We start from the raw sequence: 16,659 nt of genomic DNA, 5'->3' as shown, positions 1-16,659 counted from the left end.
ATCTTTCAATGTCGTTCAGATACCTTTCGACCCTCGATACCAGCTCTTTCCGTGGCCCTTCTTGATCTACTCCACTTGGCGAGTGCCGCGCCCCGGGAATGATGCCACTGTTCGCATTCCAAATTTCGCGGTCACCGGCGCGTTGTTTAGTGGCCCTTTCCCATCTCTTCAGTAAACCCTCCTTGTCGACAAAGCTCGGGACATACTCATCCGACCCGCCCGGTAAGACAAGAAGGGAACCCTTGAGTATACCTTTGGAGCATATCGCGCCAAAAGTTTGCTCCAGCCGCTCGTCACCAAGGTCAGAGCTGAAGAGGTCGTCTTCCAATGGAGACTCAGGACTGTCTGGACTTGCCAAACTCAGAAAGCGATGGCTGGACATGGGCACTTCGGGATCGAGGCCGATCCTAGCAGTCGAAGCTAGCGGCAAAATGGCATTCTTGCTACAGTTCGTTACATTCACCTTTGCCAGATAAACGAGGCCGTCGTAGACTTTTGTTAATTCCTCTGAAGGTGTGGCAGCATCACCGGCTCTGAGAAACTGTAGGAGGTTCTCTCTGTCTGACACCGGGGCCTGAAGAATAGCCCCCTCGACTTGCGGCCTGTCAGGGGCAGAGACAGAATAGAGATAATGGAGTACATCCTGGCTTCCGGTCGAGTGTCCCATCAAGGCAACCATAGTAGGAGTATCTCCGTTTTTAGCGCTTTTGTACGTTTTCACGTATTTCACACAGTTTCCAATCTCTTCGACATCTTTATCCAGACTAACCATGCCCCATCCGTTATAGGAGGACGAAAGGAGCACAGCAAAGACAGACCAACTCGTCGGCTCAAGGGTTTTGGCTAAGTCTTTGATGTAGGGAACAGTACCCAGCCCATCCGAAAGCCCGCCAATAAAAAGAAGCGAATGAGGCTTAGGTCTTTCACTTGCACTTCCATATTCAAATGCACACAGCTTTTCTGACTGCACATTTACAGTGGTATCAGCTTGGAGTTGATCGGCTCCATGAAAACGGGCGATTGTTGGCTTCTTACATAGTGGTGCAACGTTCCGGAAAAAGCACTTGGAGTCATTTGTTCGTCCATAATAAGCACAGGAATTCAAAATATGAACTGCGAGTATCAGAAGAAGGCCTGCCGCAAAAATGAATGTTGGTTGATATTGAATTGCCATGAAGCTGGATATGAGGGGGCGGCTGCTTAGTCACAGGATTGGTTAGAATGGTGAGCTCCATCCAAACTTCATCCTTGAGAATTCTCTCTGATACTATTGATCAATCGTGTGCTAGTCGCCTTCTTTTACTCTGACAGGTTTCATTATATGTTCTCTGATCTTTGAACAATGGAGCCTAGCCATAGCAGATACCCAGGATTGTAGAACGGGAATTTGAGGGTTCAGCCTATATCCCTAGCAGAGAAGTTGGATATCATTCTCTTCAGGCATAACTACCTATTCTGCTCTTTTCAGAATGGCATCACGGCCAACTAAACGGTCTCGTCGGCCCCGCACAGCGGTCCGCAAATACACAGATGATGCTTTTGAAGCTGCAGGGCTAAGCCCTGAAGTCTCCGAGTCTGAGCAAACGGTTCCTGAAAAGCACAAAAGTGGACGTGCCGAGGATGAAGATTTTGTGATGGGGGAGGACAAAGAACGAGAAGTTTCTGATGAGGAGGACGAAGCCGGTACGGAATTGCTTTTAGACCTATGAGAAAGCGGCTGACAATTCCATAGATTTTGATGAAGCAGAGTCTGCTGTAGGGTCAACGCTTGATAAAATAGAGCAAGCTGATCAGAAAAGATTGGCTCAGGTAGATTCGAATATGACTCACTCGCGGGGCTTGCTTAAACCTGCAAACCATACCGCAAAACTCACACAATTGAAATTAACATTCGGAACTAGCGTTCAAGACTTGCTTCCGATCATCTGGACAAGAGACCACTGGGCATATGGGAGAGACGCAACTTTCCCGAGTGCGGAGAGTTTCCAGGCTGCCCAAAATGGCATTACGTACGGAATTGGAGGCTCTTTTTGCTATGATAGCGCTAAACTAGCAATGGAAGCTGGCAAGGGATGGGATTGGTACTATAGCCCTGTTGGTGACAAGCTTCTAAAAAGCCAGCACTTGGAAATCATTAACGCAGAGGCAAGGGGAAAATACCTGCCACGGAACAGAGGAGAGAAACATACTATTTTGGTAGGGCCTCCTGGGAAGCAAAAGGAATTCCGTCTGGGAAACAGCGAATTCTTTGACTTTGGAGCCGCCTGGGAAGCACCGAAACCCAAAGAGGCGAAGCGAGGGCGTCACAAGAAGGCTGATAAGCAATTTCAAGACGCCGAAAATGATCCTGCGGATCACTCGGACACGGCGCCGGAGGTAGAGCGGATACGTGAAGGTTGGCTCTTGAATTTGGGAAACAAGGTGCAGTGCGCCGCATGGGCGCCGAATTGTACTGGTACTACTCAATATCTTGCAGTAGTCGTTCCTCTCTCTGAGTCGCAGAAGACTGCAGAATGTGATCTAAAGTACACTGGCGCCCCTGCTTTTACGCCGTCGCCACCATACCCAGCAGCGATCCAAATATGGTCATTTGAAGCGCAAGAAGGGGAATCATCTCCGCGGCCTCTAAATATGGCCCTTAAACCGCGGTTGCGTCTGGTTTTGTGCACTGAATATGGAGATCTGAAGCGGCTTAGTTGGTGCCCGATGCCACGAAAAGCTCGTCCATTGAACATGGAAAACAAGGGGCCGCTTAACTTGGGTCTATTGGCGGGAATCTGGGGAGATGGAACTGTCAAGGTACTGGATGTGAATGTTGAAGAAAATTCGGAAGAGACCCAATGGCGTACGTTAACCAGCGTGTGAGATTTTGGCCCAAATTGGTTACTGATGGCGGATTTAGTAAAAGTCCAATCCCCTATGTTTCAAGCAAAGCCCCCATCCACATTATGTACTTGTCTCGCATGGCTTTCTCCAAGTGACCTAGCCGTTGGGTGCGCAAATGGGTTTATCGCAGTTTGGAGCCTCCCGGCGTCCTGTGCTCGACCCCAGTCAAGCCCTATACCGTATATTTATACTCCGATTTACAATACTTATATTCTGAACATCCACTCAGCATACCCGACGTACCCATATCTACTTGCTTCCAGCTGCATTGATGGTCAATCGAAGCTGTCTTCCCTTGCGGACCCGCAGGTCGACACTGCCGAAGCGCTTCGAACTCGAATGGGCACGCCAAATCTATCGTATTCGCCATTTTTTCAGACCTTCGTAACGACAGACGAAGCTGATTATGTTCGTATGCACCCGGTTCGTCGTTTCTTTGCACCCGTTTTGACCCTACGCTCTACATCCAACGTAACGTCAGTCGCCCCATGTAGCCCCTGCCATCCTACGATCCTAGTTGGCAGCGCAGGAGGTGTCGCTATGGCGTCAAATCCACTCCAGAGACTGCTGAACTCGAAGAATAAACATTTCCAACAGACTTGGTTCTCTCACGAGTGGGTGCACAGGAAGAACGACGGGAACGGAGAAAGGATCGGAGTCAGTAGATTTTACGAAGGCTTCAAGGCTGAAATTCCGAACCTGTTGAGAAGTGCTCCACAGGGGAAGATATCGAGCAACGTGATGACTATATATGAAGAAGAAACGGCTGTCACTGTTCTAGCTTTCAATCCCAACGAAAGTTGCGCTGGATGGACTTGTGCAGGCCTGGGGTGTGGACTCCTTCGGGTGGAGGATTTGACCCTCCGCAAGCGTTGTTAACATTGGATGACCTTTCAATATCAATGTGCGAGATTGGCGATTTGGCTAACGGACCGAGAGCGTCTATCGATGGCCGCGAGAATGGGCACTCTTGCTGGAAACAAAATAGAATGCATTTCCGTATCTCGTCCATTTGATATGATTAGTCAGCACACCACCTGCATCAAAGACCCAAGCATCTCCTCCGCTCCAACAAGCATCCAAGTTGGACGAGAGGAAACAGACAGACTCAGGAACAGCGGTTGCTGAAGCCCTGGACTATGCCGCTCTTCCCATATACCGTTTACTTCGGGCTAGTTGGATCTCGGAACCCTCATGATCACTCATCACCCTTTTCGTCAGCCAAAATCGGGTGGCTGGTCTTTTTCCCAACCACCCAAATATGGTCCGCGGGCAACATGAACCCAGCCCGATTCATGCCGTGATGGGTTTTGAATACCTTCCTGTTGCTGAGGACAGCTCCGTATTCCGGCCCACTTATTTATTTTCTAGGTGCAGCAATCTCAGTGTGATTCCTGCTTTGTTTTGTTTCTTTGATCGTGTTTAAGGCGTCCATTGTCTCAAACCAGACGCTACTACTGCATTCTTCCTTAGGCTTCGAGCGTTATCGCTGCCCATAATGCGGCTCCATAGGTTGACCGCGATCGTTTCGTGTCTATTCTCCACATTCTTCACAGATGCGCGCCCGCTAGCCTCCAAGCAAGCCATCCACCCTCCGCTCGATCGAAGGCGAGTCACATACTCAGTGGTTCAGGTTGATGGAGACGCTACTCTATCTCAAAGCGATATACCGAATGTTATTACGGTGCCTGTACCAGGTCCGCCCGTCACAGAGACCGTGGTGGCTACCGTGACCGTAACCCAACCGTCTTCAACATGGACAAGCGATCCGACCTCATCTGAAACTTCGGCAGCATCGGAAAGAACAACAACAAAAACGACAACCGTGTTAGCAACTCCAATGACGGAATCAACGTTTTCATCCACAACGCACATTGTCTCTTCACCGACAGTCACGTCCCCCTGTCCTACCACAGAAATCGATACATTTTCGTCGACGACACTTCTTCCTTCCGGCGAATCTGAATCCCAATCCTCAAGAGTCTCGGCCTACCCGTCTACGTCACTAGGCTCGGTTTTGAGGTTCCCGGCTCCATCTGCGAGCTCGTCGAGCATAACATTCCACCGACCTACGTTGACTGCCTTGCCTTTGATTTGAAAAGCTTATGACCAACATGAATATATGTTTTGATGGAGATGTGTAATGTTTCTATGATGGATTCTAGCGGGCTCTGGCCTGTTAAATAGTTTGTATACTAGGTTCAAGCAGGCGTTGGAGGCTGGTCCGATACTGGGGTTTAGGTCAAATCGGCATTTCCTTTAAAACATTGATGTCAATAACATCCAAATTTTTTCTTCACCGAGTTACCATTTCAAATATTTATTTGAAGTCCATTTGTACAGACTGTGCTGCTGCGACGCAAAGATGTAGATTGAGCCAACAATAGTGGACATACATGGGGTTTTTACCAGCTACTCTATGGATATATAGCTATTCATCTCTAAATCTAAAAGCTTTTCAGATCCAGCTAGGAACAAGTGCTGCGAAACGAACAGCCGGTTTCACAGATGTGGCTGTCGCAAGTTGACAGGTCGTGAACGTAATCACCCGCACTAATCAACTAGTTCACTTCCTGGAAGCGCGGAGTTAATTAGGTTATCATATTGTTGCTACTCAGCCGTCACCATCCGTCAATCAATTGCACAGAGCTCACATTTAATTCACATTCAACAAGCGCGCACTACCTCCTGCTGGCATCAGTGAATCTGCTGCTTCAAGCAACTCCCAGACCGATTTGTTCCCCGACCATCGGACGTCGTGTGAGGCGCGGCCACTTCCTGCAGGTACCATGGCCAGCGGGCCGCACTCCTCTGAGGACCAGGGCCGTCTGCTCGAAGAGGCCCTGGGGATTGTCCGGCAACAGTCGATAATGATGCGAAGATGTTTGGAAACCCCTGGGAAGCTTATGGACGCTTTGAAATGCGCGTGAGTATACGACTAGTCCGTTGATTGTTTCTGCCTTGGGGTCCTTCTAACTCATGCCAGTTCTACACTGATCTCAGAGCTCCGTACGCCTAGCTTACCCCCGAAACAGTATTACGAGTTATACATGGCTGTATTCGATGCGCTGCGCCATTTGTCCGATTACCTTCGAGAAAGTCATCCTGTCAATCACCTGGCCGATCTGTATGAACTGGTTCAGTATGCTGGCAATATAATCCCGCGCCTGTACCTTATGATCACCGTGGGCACGGTGTATATGGCTATTCCGGATGCTCCTGTCAAAGAGATCATGAAAGATATGATGGAAATGAGCAGAGGCGTGCAGCACCCGGTGCGCGGCTTGTTCTTGAGATACTATCTATCCGGGCAAGCCAGGGATCATTTGCCGACTGGGACTGAAGAAGGGCCCCAAGGAAACCAGCAAGACTCAATCAATTTTATCCTGACGAACTTTGTGGAAATGAACAAGCTATGGGTTCGGTTACAGCACCAAGGACACTCACGAGAACGAGAGCAAAGAACTCAGGAGAGAAGGGAGCTTGAGGTTCTGGTCGGAAGTAATCTGGTTCGCCTCAGTCAGTTGGTTGACTTGGAAACTTATAAATCCGTCATATTACAACCTCTTCTGGAGCAGGTCGTCCAATGCAGAGACGTGCTTGCTCAGGAGTATCTTCTAGAAGGTTTGTTATACTCTCGCCATGGTTTACGTCGGGGGCTCCTTAACTAACGGCATGCTTCTAGTGATCACGAAAGCTTTCCCTGATGAATACCATTTGCATACACTCGACGTCCTACTCACCGCTATCTCAAGACTTAACCCCCACGTTGACATGAAAAAGATTGTCATTGGGCTAATGGACAGACTATCGTCGTATGCGAGTCGAGATACTGACAATAATGCCACCGTTGAAGCTAAGAGAGAAGTAGAGGAAGAGGCTACCCGGAAACTGCTCGAACGAGTGAAAATATCCAAAGAAACCAAACCTGCAGAAACAGAAGAGGCCAGACAAAATGGAACTACTCGGCCGGAAGAGGCTAGTAAGGAAGAAGATGGCGAGCAGAAATCCGACAAAGACCAGGAACCTCCGCCCGAAGCCTCAACAGAAGCGTCTAATGAGGATGAGAACCACACGCCTAAAACGACTTTACCGGGTGATACCAAGCTATATGAGATCTTTTACGACCAAGTAGTAAACCTAGTGATGACCCGTGGTTTACCAGTCCAAGATACCATTGCGCTTTTAGTCTCTCTGGCAAATCTTGCATTGTGAGTTCTGGAGCGCCGAATCTGTTATACGAAGCTAATGGAATGTATAGGAATATATATCCAAGCAGATTAGGTCGGGCACCTTCGGATTCTATGGTTCCTACACTGTGCACGATAGATGCTAATGGGTAAAATAGAATATATTGACCAGATTCTCGAATTTGCGACTCAAAAGACCTTAGATCATGCCGATAGCGCGGACCTACACTCTGCGCCGGCGCAATCAAGTCTTCTCAATCTCCTCTTAGCCCCCGTTCATTCATACGTTTCGATTTTCACAGCATTGTCACTTCCGAATTATATCCCCCTATACACCGCGCAGTCATATCCAACCAGAAGAGCTGTCGCTGGAGACGTTATCCGCAATATTTTGAAAAACAAAATTTTGATATCCACGACACAAAACCTTGACAATGTCCTTCAGATACTCAAGGTTTTGATAAGGGAAGGGATGCAGCAGCCTCTCGGCTACCCAGGTGTTTCTACACAACGACGTGGAGAAACGGATGAGACTATTGAGGAGCAAGGATGGTTGGCACGATTAGTCCACTTCATCCAGGGTTCAAACAACGAGACACAATTCAAGGTATGGCCCCTCGAAAAGAATTTATTATAACTACGCTAATTTCATATAGCTCTTGCAAGCCTTAAGAACGGCTTACTTGGAAGGAAACGAAAGAATTCGGTACACCACTCCAGCGCTCATCACGGCTTCACTCAAACTAGCCCGTAACCTAAAAAAGCGGGAGCATCTTGAGGATAACTTCCAGGCGCAATCTGCTGCAGTATACAGGTTTATGCACCAATGCATAAGCACCCTATATCAAAGAGTAAATTCGGGTTGTGCGGAACTGTCATTACGCCTCTTTGTTCTTTGCGGTCAAGTTGCCGACCAGGCCGGATTCGAAGAGTTTAGCTACGAATTTTTCGCGCAGGCATTCACAATATACGAGGATTCTATCAGTGATTCAAGAGCGCAATTTCAGGCTGTATGCATTCTTGTCAGTGCGCTCTATGGCACAAGGAACTTCTCAAGGGAGAATTACGACACTCTCATCACCAAAGCCGCTTTACACGGAAGTAAACTGTTGAAGAAGCCGGATCAATGTCGAGCGGTTTACTTAGCAAGTCACCTTTGGTGGGTGATGGATGCGCCACGAGCAGAGGGGGAGGAACCCGCAGTTGTAAGTGCAATTGCCTGCTCTCAAATCTTTCTTTTCCCTCAAGAATAGCCCGCAAGCTTATCCCGAAACCATCAAAACCTAACACCTCATACTCGAAAACAGGTCTACCGCGACGGAAAACGAGTCCTCGAATGCCTCCAGCGCGCTCTCCGCGTCGCCGACGCCTGTATGGACACCGCCGTCTCCGTCGAACTCTTCGTCGAGATCCTCAACCGCTACGTGTACTACTTTGACCAAGGAAACGAAAACGTCACCATCAAGTATCTCAACGGGCTCATCGAGCTCATCCAGTCCAATCTCCAGACCAACCAGGTCGACGGAAACGTCAATTCGAGCCTGGAGAATCCCAAGCGGCATTTCCAGCGGACACTGGAGTATATTAAATCGAGGGGGTATGAGGGTGTCGTCTTAGGCCCGGCTGTGTGATTTTCCTGGAACGGAGTTTGATGATATATTTCGTGGTGTAGCCAGTTACTTTTGAGTGTACGTTTTAACATTGAATGGAAAGTTGTCTACCCGTTTGTCAATGCAGCTCATATTGTCGTCTCGTGTATACTTTGGATTTTCCTGCTGGCGGGCTTCTCGACGCTTCTTCTTCTTCTTCTCTTACCTTTCTACGTTTAATTTTTCTTGGTCTCCTACAACTACTCCTGGGCCGCGACCTTTTCGCCTCAAAGGCAATCGGAAAAGCAAAGATGGTGGTTTACAAAGGGGAGATTATTTGGCAGTCGAACAGCGTTCAATTTCATTTCTCCGCACCTCATGCACGAGTTAAGAGTGAAAGCCATATGGGCCCGCAAAACAGTAGGAGCACCCCCATGAAGCAGCTAGCCGGCTGCCATGGTTGCCTCGTCTGCCTACCCGTCTGCCAGAACAACCCGCCTTCCTTGCTGTAGTACAGTAGATGAAAAGCTCGTTTCCCGAGCAGCGACTTGGAAAAGGCAAAGTAAAATGGAATCGAAAGAATAGAGGGCCAGCAGAAAGAGCAAGTTGTAGAAAGAACAAAGTGGAGAAAAGGGCAAAAAGAAGCGCCTGGAAATTGAGAAAGGCCGAAGAGTAGACGACGGATAAAGCGATGCTGGATAGGAAATTGAAGAGTTGACGTTTGATGACCGTGATCCTTCATGCTAACATTGTCGAGACATTAGAGGGTCATGATGATAAGAATGGGGCGAGAAAAAAAGAGTAGATGTGAGTTCATTAGCCTAGCCGCAAACCAAGAGACTTAGAAGCCCGTGGTGGGTGAGATGTTTGTCGTAGCAAACTGCCTCGGGCCACTCCCAGGAGGAGCTGGCAGAATTGAACTCGGAACAGGACTGCCAATGTCTCCAGGAACAATACTCCCTCGAGTACTCGACGATATACTGTTGTTATCCGGTTCAAATTTGACAAATGTACCACGAGGCCCCTCATTTTTGATTGCAAATGAACCACCGCCGTTCTGAGCATTGCCTTCTGTGTCGCAAATATCCAGCATCTCGTCAAGTGTAATTAGAGGTTCATTCGGAGAACTCGACTGTTCCACATGGCGAAGAATTTGGTTGACGTTGTGATATCCCGATTTGTCGGCGCCACTGGCGGTACTTAGTTGCTTGCAAGCTTGAATGACTGATAGTCGAATTGCAACAGGTCTTGATGTGTGAGCGCGATGGGATCCCCCAAGGATGCCAAAAGCATTTGCTGACCAACCAGTCCCTTCACAAATAATCAGTGCTCAAGGACCTCAGAATTAAATCATTGTTGACTCACCTGAACCAGGTCCCCATGATGGGCCAGCTGGGAATCCAGGAGCTTCGAATGGATTGTGCGACGCCCAGCCCGCACCAGAACCGGGAGCACCCAACGGGAAGGGTGATTTAGAAGCTACGTTAAGGTTAGTATGGAGAAAAAGAAAAATTATGAGGCCAGTTAGTAAGACTTACACCCTAGGGGATCGGAGAACAGCGACGGGGTTCCGAACCCAACTCTTCCGGATCCTGGAAGGCCTGGTGTGATGGTCGATGGTAGAGGTTGTGAAGGAGGGGATGTGAGAGGAATGTCGCTGTCATCGAGTAATGCACTACTACCAAGTTGGGTACTGAGTTCGTCGATCTCCTGTTGGTTTCGTTTCGATTCATCCTTGTGCTGGTCATGCGGCACTGTACTTCCAGGCCGCTGGATAGGAGCGGGTCTGGAAATGGGCTGGTTTTCCAACGAGTTTCTGTCAAAGGGTAGGGAAGGCTGTCGAGTATGCGTGAGAGGAGTTCCTTGGTTGTGAGGTACCTGCGACGGTGCTGCAGGAAGTGCCCCGGTTGCGCCAGGTTGCGAGTGGAATGGGTGCGAGGTATGCCCCGTGTCCATTGGGAACCCGCGCCCTTGACCTAGATGTCGGGGCCCAGTTATCCCTGGAGGAAGGGGGATGTTATCAGGAGATCCGAATGCCCGAAATTGCCCACCGAGATGTCCGGAGTGATTTGTATACATTGACATGTCAGGGCCAATAGGCATGCGAGGGCCCATGGCGGGAACTCCACCGGCATTGGAAGGCATCCCATTGATCGATGGCATGGCGTTGAAGCCCAGTGTATGCGAACCGCGACCAGCATTACCGAACGGAGAGAGAGGGGCAGACGGCTGCGGGTGATGGAGTAACGGGGGCTGAGAGGTTGGCTTCCCTGGATTGTGGGAAATGCCAGCTGTTCCAGGAGATAACGAAATGGCCTGTGATATGTCGATGTGAGCCGGTTGAGATCGTGGGGATGATGCGTGGGAACCTTGCTGCGATGCCTGCCGTGGACGCATTGGCGTAGGAGCCTTTGGGACAACCGGTGTGGCAACTTGCAAGTGCGGCGAGTGGACAGTAGCAGGGCCTTGCGGATGCTGCAGTCCTGGTGGAAGATGTGCAGCCCCTGACTGAGAAGCGCGTTTGGCGGCTTGAACAGCAGCGCCTGACGACCGCTGCTGTCAGCTGTTTCTCCCGCTAGCCCGCTCCTTGCTTCGCGATCCGCTTAGCAGCGGACTCCTTTTCTCGGAGCGCCTGTTCTTCTCTTGCCCGTCGTTCCGCTCGTCATTGCTTTCTCTCACGCAGCTCCCGCTCTTTGACTTCTTTCTCCTCCCAGCCTCTCGTTTTTAGACTTCTTCGCGTTTCTTTCGCTCCCGTCTTTTGCTCGCGTGTTTCGTCGATTCAGCTTGCCGCTCACGCTCTTCCTTAAGTCGCTTTGCCGCTCGGCCTCTTTTCGTAGACGGTCCTCTTCTTGAGCCTTCTTCTCAGCTTCACGCTTCTTCCGTTGTTCCTCTTTCTTCTTTCGTTGCTCCTCGAGTCGTTTCTCTTCTAGAGCTTTTTGGGCGGCTTCTTCCGCGGCTCGCTCAGCTTCACGTTTTTGCTTTTCTTCTTCCTTCGCTTGCTTCTGAAGACGCTTCTTGTCCTTTTTCTTTTGAGCTTCGCGGGCCTTCTTCGCTTCACGTTCTACGTCAAGTCGATTTTCTTCCTCTAATTCCTGGATAAGCCGTTCTTGACGCTCGCGGGCGATCTTCTCTCGGTATGCCGTCAGTACTCGCTGCTCAAACATTCGTGCTGCAAATATCTGGAACATTCTCCTTCCTTCTTCCATCCGTTGCTCTTCTGTCATTGCGTCCTGTGTTGACCCGTTAGCATGCCGGGGCTGTAACTATATAATCGAAGACAAACCATTTCATCTTCTTCGTACTCCTCATCATCTTGGCTATCATAGTCTTCCTCTTCTTCCTCATCATACTCTTCCTCGTCTAGAGGCGGACCATGATTGTGACCTCCGTGCATTGATTGATGGGCAGCTGAGGCGGCGGCGTATTGGGTGTCTTCTTCACGTTGCATTCGGCGTTCGGCTAACTGCTCCATCATATCAATAAAATGCTTGCCGTCATTCTTAAGTAGGTCATCCGCCACTGTAAGAATTCCATCTGTTTCAGAAAAAAGAAAGTCAATAATTTTCCGGCCACCACATGAAGAGTGCAATAGCAATCGCACCTTTTACTGTCAAGCTATTTCCAAAGGCAAAAAAGTCCGCGCGTGTCGTTCTGGCAGTATCTTCCAGTTCGTCTTCGCTATACGGTTCGTCATCTTCGTCGTCCTCATCGTAGTCATCGTCCAAGTCTTCATCATCGTCGGGAAGCTCTTGAACTCTGCCTCTTGATGGATGTTGTGGAATAGGATGATGGGAATGTCGATCGAGAGTTCGAAGGGGGGTCTGGTAAAGCCGTGGTGGTGCCCCAATCGGCGCACCGTTTTCGAAGGACCCTTGTTTATGGTTCGCATATTGTTCGAGTTCCTCATAGTATGCATCATATAGAACCTCGAGTTCCTCTTCAATCGCAGTCCGTTTTCGCCCGCAAACTGTACAGCTACATGAATGCTTTTGCTGTTCCTTCATCTTTCGCAGCACCGCTTCCTTTTCCACCTTAACCAGAGATCGACGTTCCTCCTCCCCTAGCTGAAGCCAGAACTCTTTAATCCGTTCTCGTTCTTCGTGTGTAGAGGTATTCCAAATCCGATCTTTGGTTACTTTGTGCGCAGACCGGTATGCGGAACTGGACAGCGGTGGAAGAGCGACAGGTCGAGCAAGTGACGCGGACGGGGTCGACATGGATGTGGAGCTTCCTTCAGCTTGGTGGGAATGTGAGCGACTTTTTCTGCCTTTTTTCTTTTTGCCTTTTCGTTGAGCAGATTGGTGGCTTTCGAGAAACATCCCATTATTAACATGATGCGAGTGACCGTGCGCGTGTGGAGAATAGTGAGCCTCGTCATCAGTGTAGTCCAATTCCTCATGTCCGTATGCCACGTACTGGCCTTGCGTCGGCGGTCCGCCTATATTGGAATTGATGTCATGGCGACTGTCACCGTTTTGCGTTGGCGTGGGAGCAGCACTTTCGGACTGCCGTTCCGCTGCTAGGCGGGCAGCCTGCTTCTGCCGTCGCTTCTGCTTCTTTCGGTTGACTGTCGTCGGAGGCGTTGGCGCTCCGGGACTTTCAATACTGTCTGGGGAGCTGATGCGGGCATCTTGGGGAGCTGCGGGTGCAGGGGAGGATTTTGCATTGGTACTTGAACTTTGCGTGGGAGGCCTGCTATTGGACGTGCCAGCGGTCGAGGAGTGCTTCGGGACAGTGGCTGGCGGTGCCATCGAACGCTTCGAGTTGGATGGCATGATGATATATCACCGAACGCCCTGGATTGAAACCCGGGCACCTGGGGGGAAGAGAAGGATTTCGGTGAGAGGGGAGGGGAAGAAAAGCCCTGGACGGAAGAATGAGAGCCCGTCGTTATTCTCTTCTCTCGGCTGTCGTCGAGGGGGTTATGAGCCGGAGCAAAGAGGAAGGCGAGAGGCAGCACTGCGGATTAGGTTTGGTAGGTCAGCGTCGCAGCAGCAAAACGCTATCACGAAATTGATAGAGGTGGTGACGAGGGAGATTGGCAGGGAACGGGGAGGGCTGCGAGCGCGAAACCGGAGGAAGTCAGCCTGTCAGTCGGTGCAGCAAGTCGGCCGACGATCTTCAGCGGCTGGAGGAGGTGGTTCGGCGGGAGAACGACCGACTGGGTTGATTGCTTAGCGGGTTCATCGAGCGATTCGCCATTCTTGGGTGGTGGGTGTTTTGAGCGTGCAAGACTGGCCGCGCGCTGGGATTGGTGGAAACGGCAAACAGCCGCCGCAGCAGCCCAAAACGGAAAGATTAGCCGCGGCAAGCGACGGACATCGACCTTTCCTCTTTGGGCCTCACCGCCTTGGGCTTGGCGGTATTTACGGTTCTGCCGCGGAAAATTACACAGGGGGTGCCTGAGGTTCCCCGCCATACAAATCTGGCAGCGAGTGACTTGGCTCGGTAGTTACATAGCAAGGTGTCTTTACGGTTGCATTTGCGCGGCAGAATTGCGTGTTGCTCGTCGAGGTCAAGCAGTATGGATGAAGCTGAGTTCATCCCTGCTGTGGCGTGGTCGCTGGTCCTATCAGAGCGATACGATCTGGCCGTCAGTCTACCTAATCATGCATCGAAATGCTGGTGGAGTGTCTGTACAGTCTCTATATATATTGAGGACCATGGCGGCCACGCAGACCAGCGCTGGCGCGAGTGCAAATACGCGCGGTCACGGGCCTGAAGCCGCCTGCCCACAGAGCGACTCAGCCCTGCGCACGTAACCTCGGCAGGGGACCGCACCAAAGCCGCCGCTGCTAAGATGAGTCAGCGGTGTTGATGTCAACCTTCGCAGCGCCAAATCATAACAAGACGCTAGAACCTCGCAGGCTGAAAGTCTCACCAGCAAAGTGTATGCTCTCATTCGCGAAATCCAAATCACATCGAGATCCAGCTGAATCAGTCCCTCTCGCTGCTCTGTCTCATCCGTTCTTTCGGCTTTCCCGAGACAATCCCATCCCGTTAGGCCTGCGTTGAACCTGGATTATCCCCCAAAGTAACCGCCTCGTCGATCGTGGTAACTCCGTATTGGCATTGACTCTCCCCGACGCGGTTGTGCAGCCTGTCAAATAAACAACAACAGCCGGATTTCCCCTCAGGCCAATGCCTCTGTGAATTTGGCCAGAACTTAGTCTTCTCAGCCCCGTGACCATCCAGACTGTGAGAGTATGATTCTTGCTTTTTATTCCTTCCTTTGAGAGCCCGTCCAGTCGTTTCCACATCACTCCCGCCCACAGCCTTTCTCGATTCCAGGCTGACGGTCTCACGTTGGGTGAGACTCAGCACTTTGCAGACCGCCGTGACCTGTCGTTTTGACCCAAGGACCGCTTACTGATAGGCTGCAGTCTTTCGATTCTCGTTCCAGGAACACCTCATCACGCAGCCCAGCTACCCCTTCCTACCCACGGTCGTTCGAACGGCGGATATTCCCTTGCGTCGAATACCCCTTATTCGAACAAATCGATCTCTATCCCAAATAATTGAAAAGTCAAGTCTAGTGTGGACATCTCTGCACCACTCACGTGGAAAAGGCTGAGACCCTCTTCGCGTGTTGCGCCCTGCTCTTCAGAAAGGATGGCACACCAGCAGTCGGAAAATGTCCTACGGAGGTATGATACAGATGTCTCATTTTAGGTCCATTTCATCGGGGTATTGGACGTCGATGCGTTGGTGTTGAGCGATGGTTTTCTTCCCCGCATCATTATTTCATCGCCCATGAACGACCAGTCCTGTCACTGACACTTACGTACAACATAGGAAACTAGTGATTATCGGAGACGGCGCATGCGGCAAGACCAGTCTCCTAAGCGTGTTCACATTAGGCTATTTCCCAACTGTGAGTTATTCCGCATCTCGGACCTCTTAAGGTTGATATTTCCGCTTGCTAACTTGCATATTATCTAGCATTACGTGAGTCCTTGATGCCGCATGGGGACTATCAAACCAAGGAATTACTAACAACAACATGCAAATTTTAGGTTCCTACCGTCTTTGAAAACTATGTCACAGATTGTCGGGTTGACGGCCGATCAGTGCAGCTGGCGCTATGGGATACTGCTGGTCAAGAAGATTATGAAAGATTACGCCCTCTCGCATACTCCAAAGCCCACGTTCTCTTAATCGCATTTTCTGTTGATACCCCTGACTCCTTGGAAAATGTGAAACACAAGGTGGGATTCTAAACCTTTTCTCATCTCTTTTGCGGCTGCTGACTCTCCCATGTTTCAGTGGATCGAGGAAGCCAATGAACGTTGCCCCAATGTCCCCATTATTCTGGTCGGCTTAAAGAAAGACCTCCGTGAGGATCCGCTCGCAATTGAAGAGATGAGAAGAAGATCCATGAGGTTTGTTTCATCAAAGGATGGTAGCGAAACAGCCACGCAAATCGGTGCTCGAAAATATCTTGAGTGCTCGTCCCTGACTGGAGAAGGCGTTGACGATGTGTTTGAAGCTGCCACCCGCGCTGCCCTTTTGACGTTTGACGAGGACAACAGAGGATCTTGCTGTGTGATCTTATAAGCGTATTCATTGTACACAAATGCGGAAACTCATGCAGCCGATCGAGAGGAATTGTTCAGTTGACTTTGTCATTGATCTGTACTTGATTCCGGGTGGATCATTTGCGTTCTCTGAGCGTCTCGGTCTCGCCATGTTCGGTCGTCGCGCATCCGGATAATGGTTCGCTCAGCCAGTACAAAAGCGGGCACAAAAAGCACGGGTTGGGTTTGGGGGTTTGTCGGCTACAAAGTCTACCGATATGCCCCCAGACGATGTCATGCATTGGGGGGAGTTACGGTTTTTGTTTGTCACCTAAATGTTTTGCTTCGCATTGCTTCTCGTTTTTGCCCCTTTTTTCGCATTTCGATTCTGCAAATTACTGAGCTGTATAGCGCGTCAGTATGACTTCAACCTTTTTTTTAGTTTGTTTGCGTTTTCTTGATGTTTCCAGTTCGCCA

General features: G+C 50.1%; 5 protein-coding genes across 5 annotated transcripts; 3 read left to right on the top strand and 2 right to left on the bottom strand.

The window, feature by feature from the left end:
• Nucleotides 1–15: 15 nt before the first annotated feature.
• UREG_07370 (uncharacterized protein) lies at nt 16–1,086 on the bottom strand (the record flags this gene model as incomplete). The annotated part of the gene is made up of 3 exons (XM_002582551.1): nt 16–66; nt 203–964; nt 1,036–1,086. The coding sequence occupies 3 exons, from the start codon at nt 1,084–1,086 to the stop codon at nt 16–18; spliced, it is 864 nt and encodes a 287-aa protein (XP_002582597.1).
• A 383-nt stretch (nt 1,087–1,469) lies between these two features.
• On the top strand, nt 1,470–3,765 carry UREG_07369 (uncharacterized protein; the record flags this gene model as incomplete). Its single annotated transcript, XM_002582550.1, has 3 exons — nt 1,470–1,683; nt 1,733–2,845; nt 2,903–3,765. The coding sequence occupies 3 exons, from the start codon at nt 1,470–1,472 to the stop codon at nt 3,763–3,765; spliced, it is 2,190 nt and encodes a 729-aa protein (XP_002582596.1).
• Nucleotides 3,766–5,675: 1,910 nt separating this feature from the next.
• UREG_07368 (Vps35p protein) lies at nt 5,676–8,707 on the top strand (the record flags this gene model as incomplete). The annotated part of the gene is made up of 7 exons (XM_002582549.1): nt 5,676–5,812; nt 5,873–6,510; nt 6,572–7,097; nt 7,148–7,170; nt 7,235–7,683; nt 7,733–8,281; nt 8,384–8,707. The coding sequence occupies 7 exons, from the start codon at nt 5,676–5,678 to the stop codon at nt 8,705–8,707; spliced, it is 2,646 nt and encodes an 881-aa protein (XP_002582595.1).
• Nucleotides 8,708–9,506: 799 nt separating this feature from the next.
• Nucleotides 9,507–13,440, bottom strand: UREG_07367 (uncharacterized protein; the record flags this gene model as incomplete). Its single annotated transcript, XM_002582548.1, has 6 exons — nt 9,507–9,976; nt 10,031–10,144; nt 10,204–11,218; nt 11,461–11,895; nt 11,949–12,199; nt 12,267–13,440. The coding sequence occupies 6 exons, from the start codon at nt 13,438–13,440 to the stop codon at nt 9,507–9,509; spliced, it is 3,459 nt and encodes a 1,152-aa protein (XP_002582594.1).
• Nucleotides 13,441–15,277: 1,837 nt separating this feature from the next.
• Nucleotides 15,278–16,222, top strand: UREG_07366 (protein rho2; the record flags this gene model as incomplete). The annotated part of the gene is made up of 5 exons (XM_002582547.1): nt 15,278–15,312; nt 15,461–15,539; nt 15,608–15,613; nt 15,682–15,873; nt 15,932–16,222. 5 exons carry the CDS (start codon nt 15,278–15,280, stop codon nt 16,220–16,222), a joined length of 603 nt encoding a protein of 200 aa, XP_002582593.1.
• Nucleotides 16,223–16,659: the final 437 nt, after the last annotated feature.

This window comes from Uncinocarpus reesii, genomic scaffold (assembly GCF_000003515.1).
Source record: "Uncinocarpus reesii 1704 scaffold_5 genomic scaffold, whole genome shotgun sequence".
Lineage (NCBI taxonomy): Eukaryota > Fungi > Ascomycota > Eurotiomycetes > Onygenales > Onygenaceae > Uncinocarpus > Uncinocarpus reesii.
The sequence above is the reverse complement of the archived record's forward strand: the minus strand, read 5'-3'. Positions and strand labels throughout refer to the sequence as shown.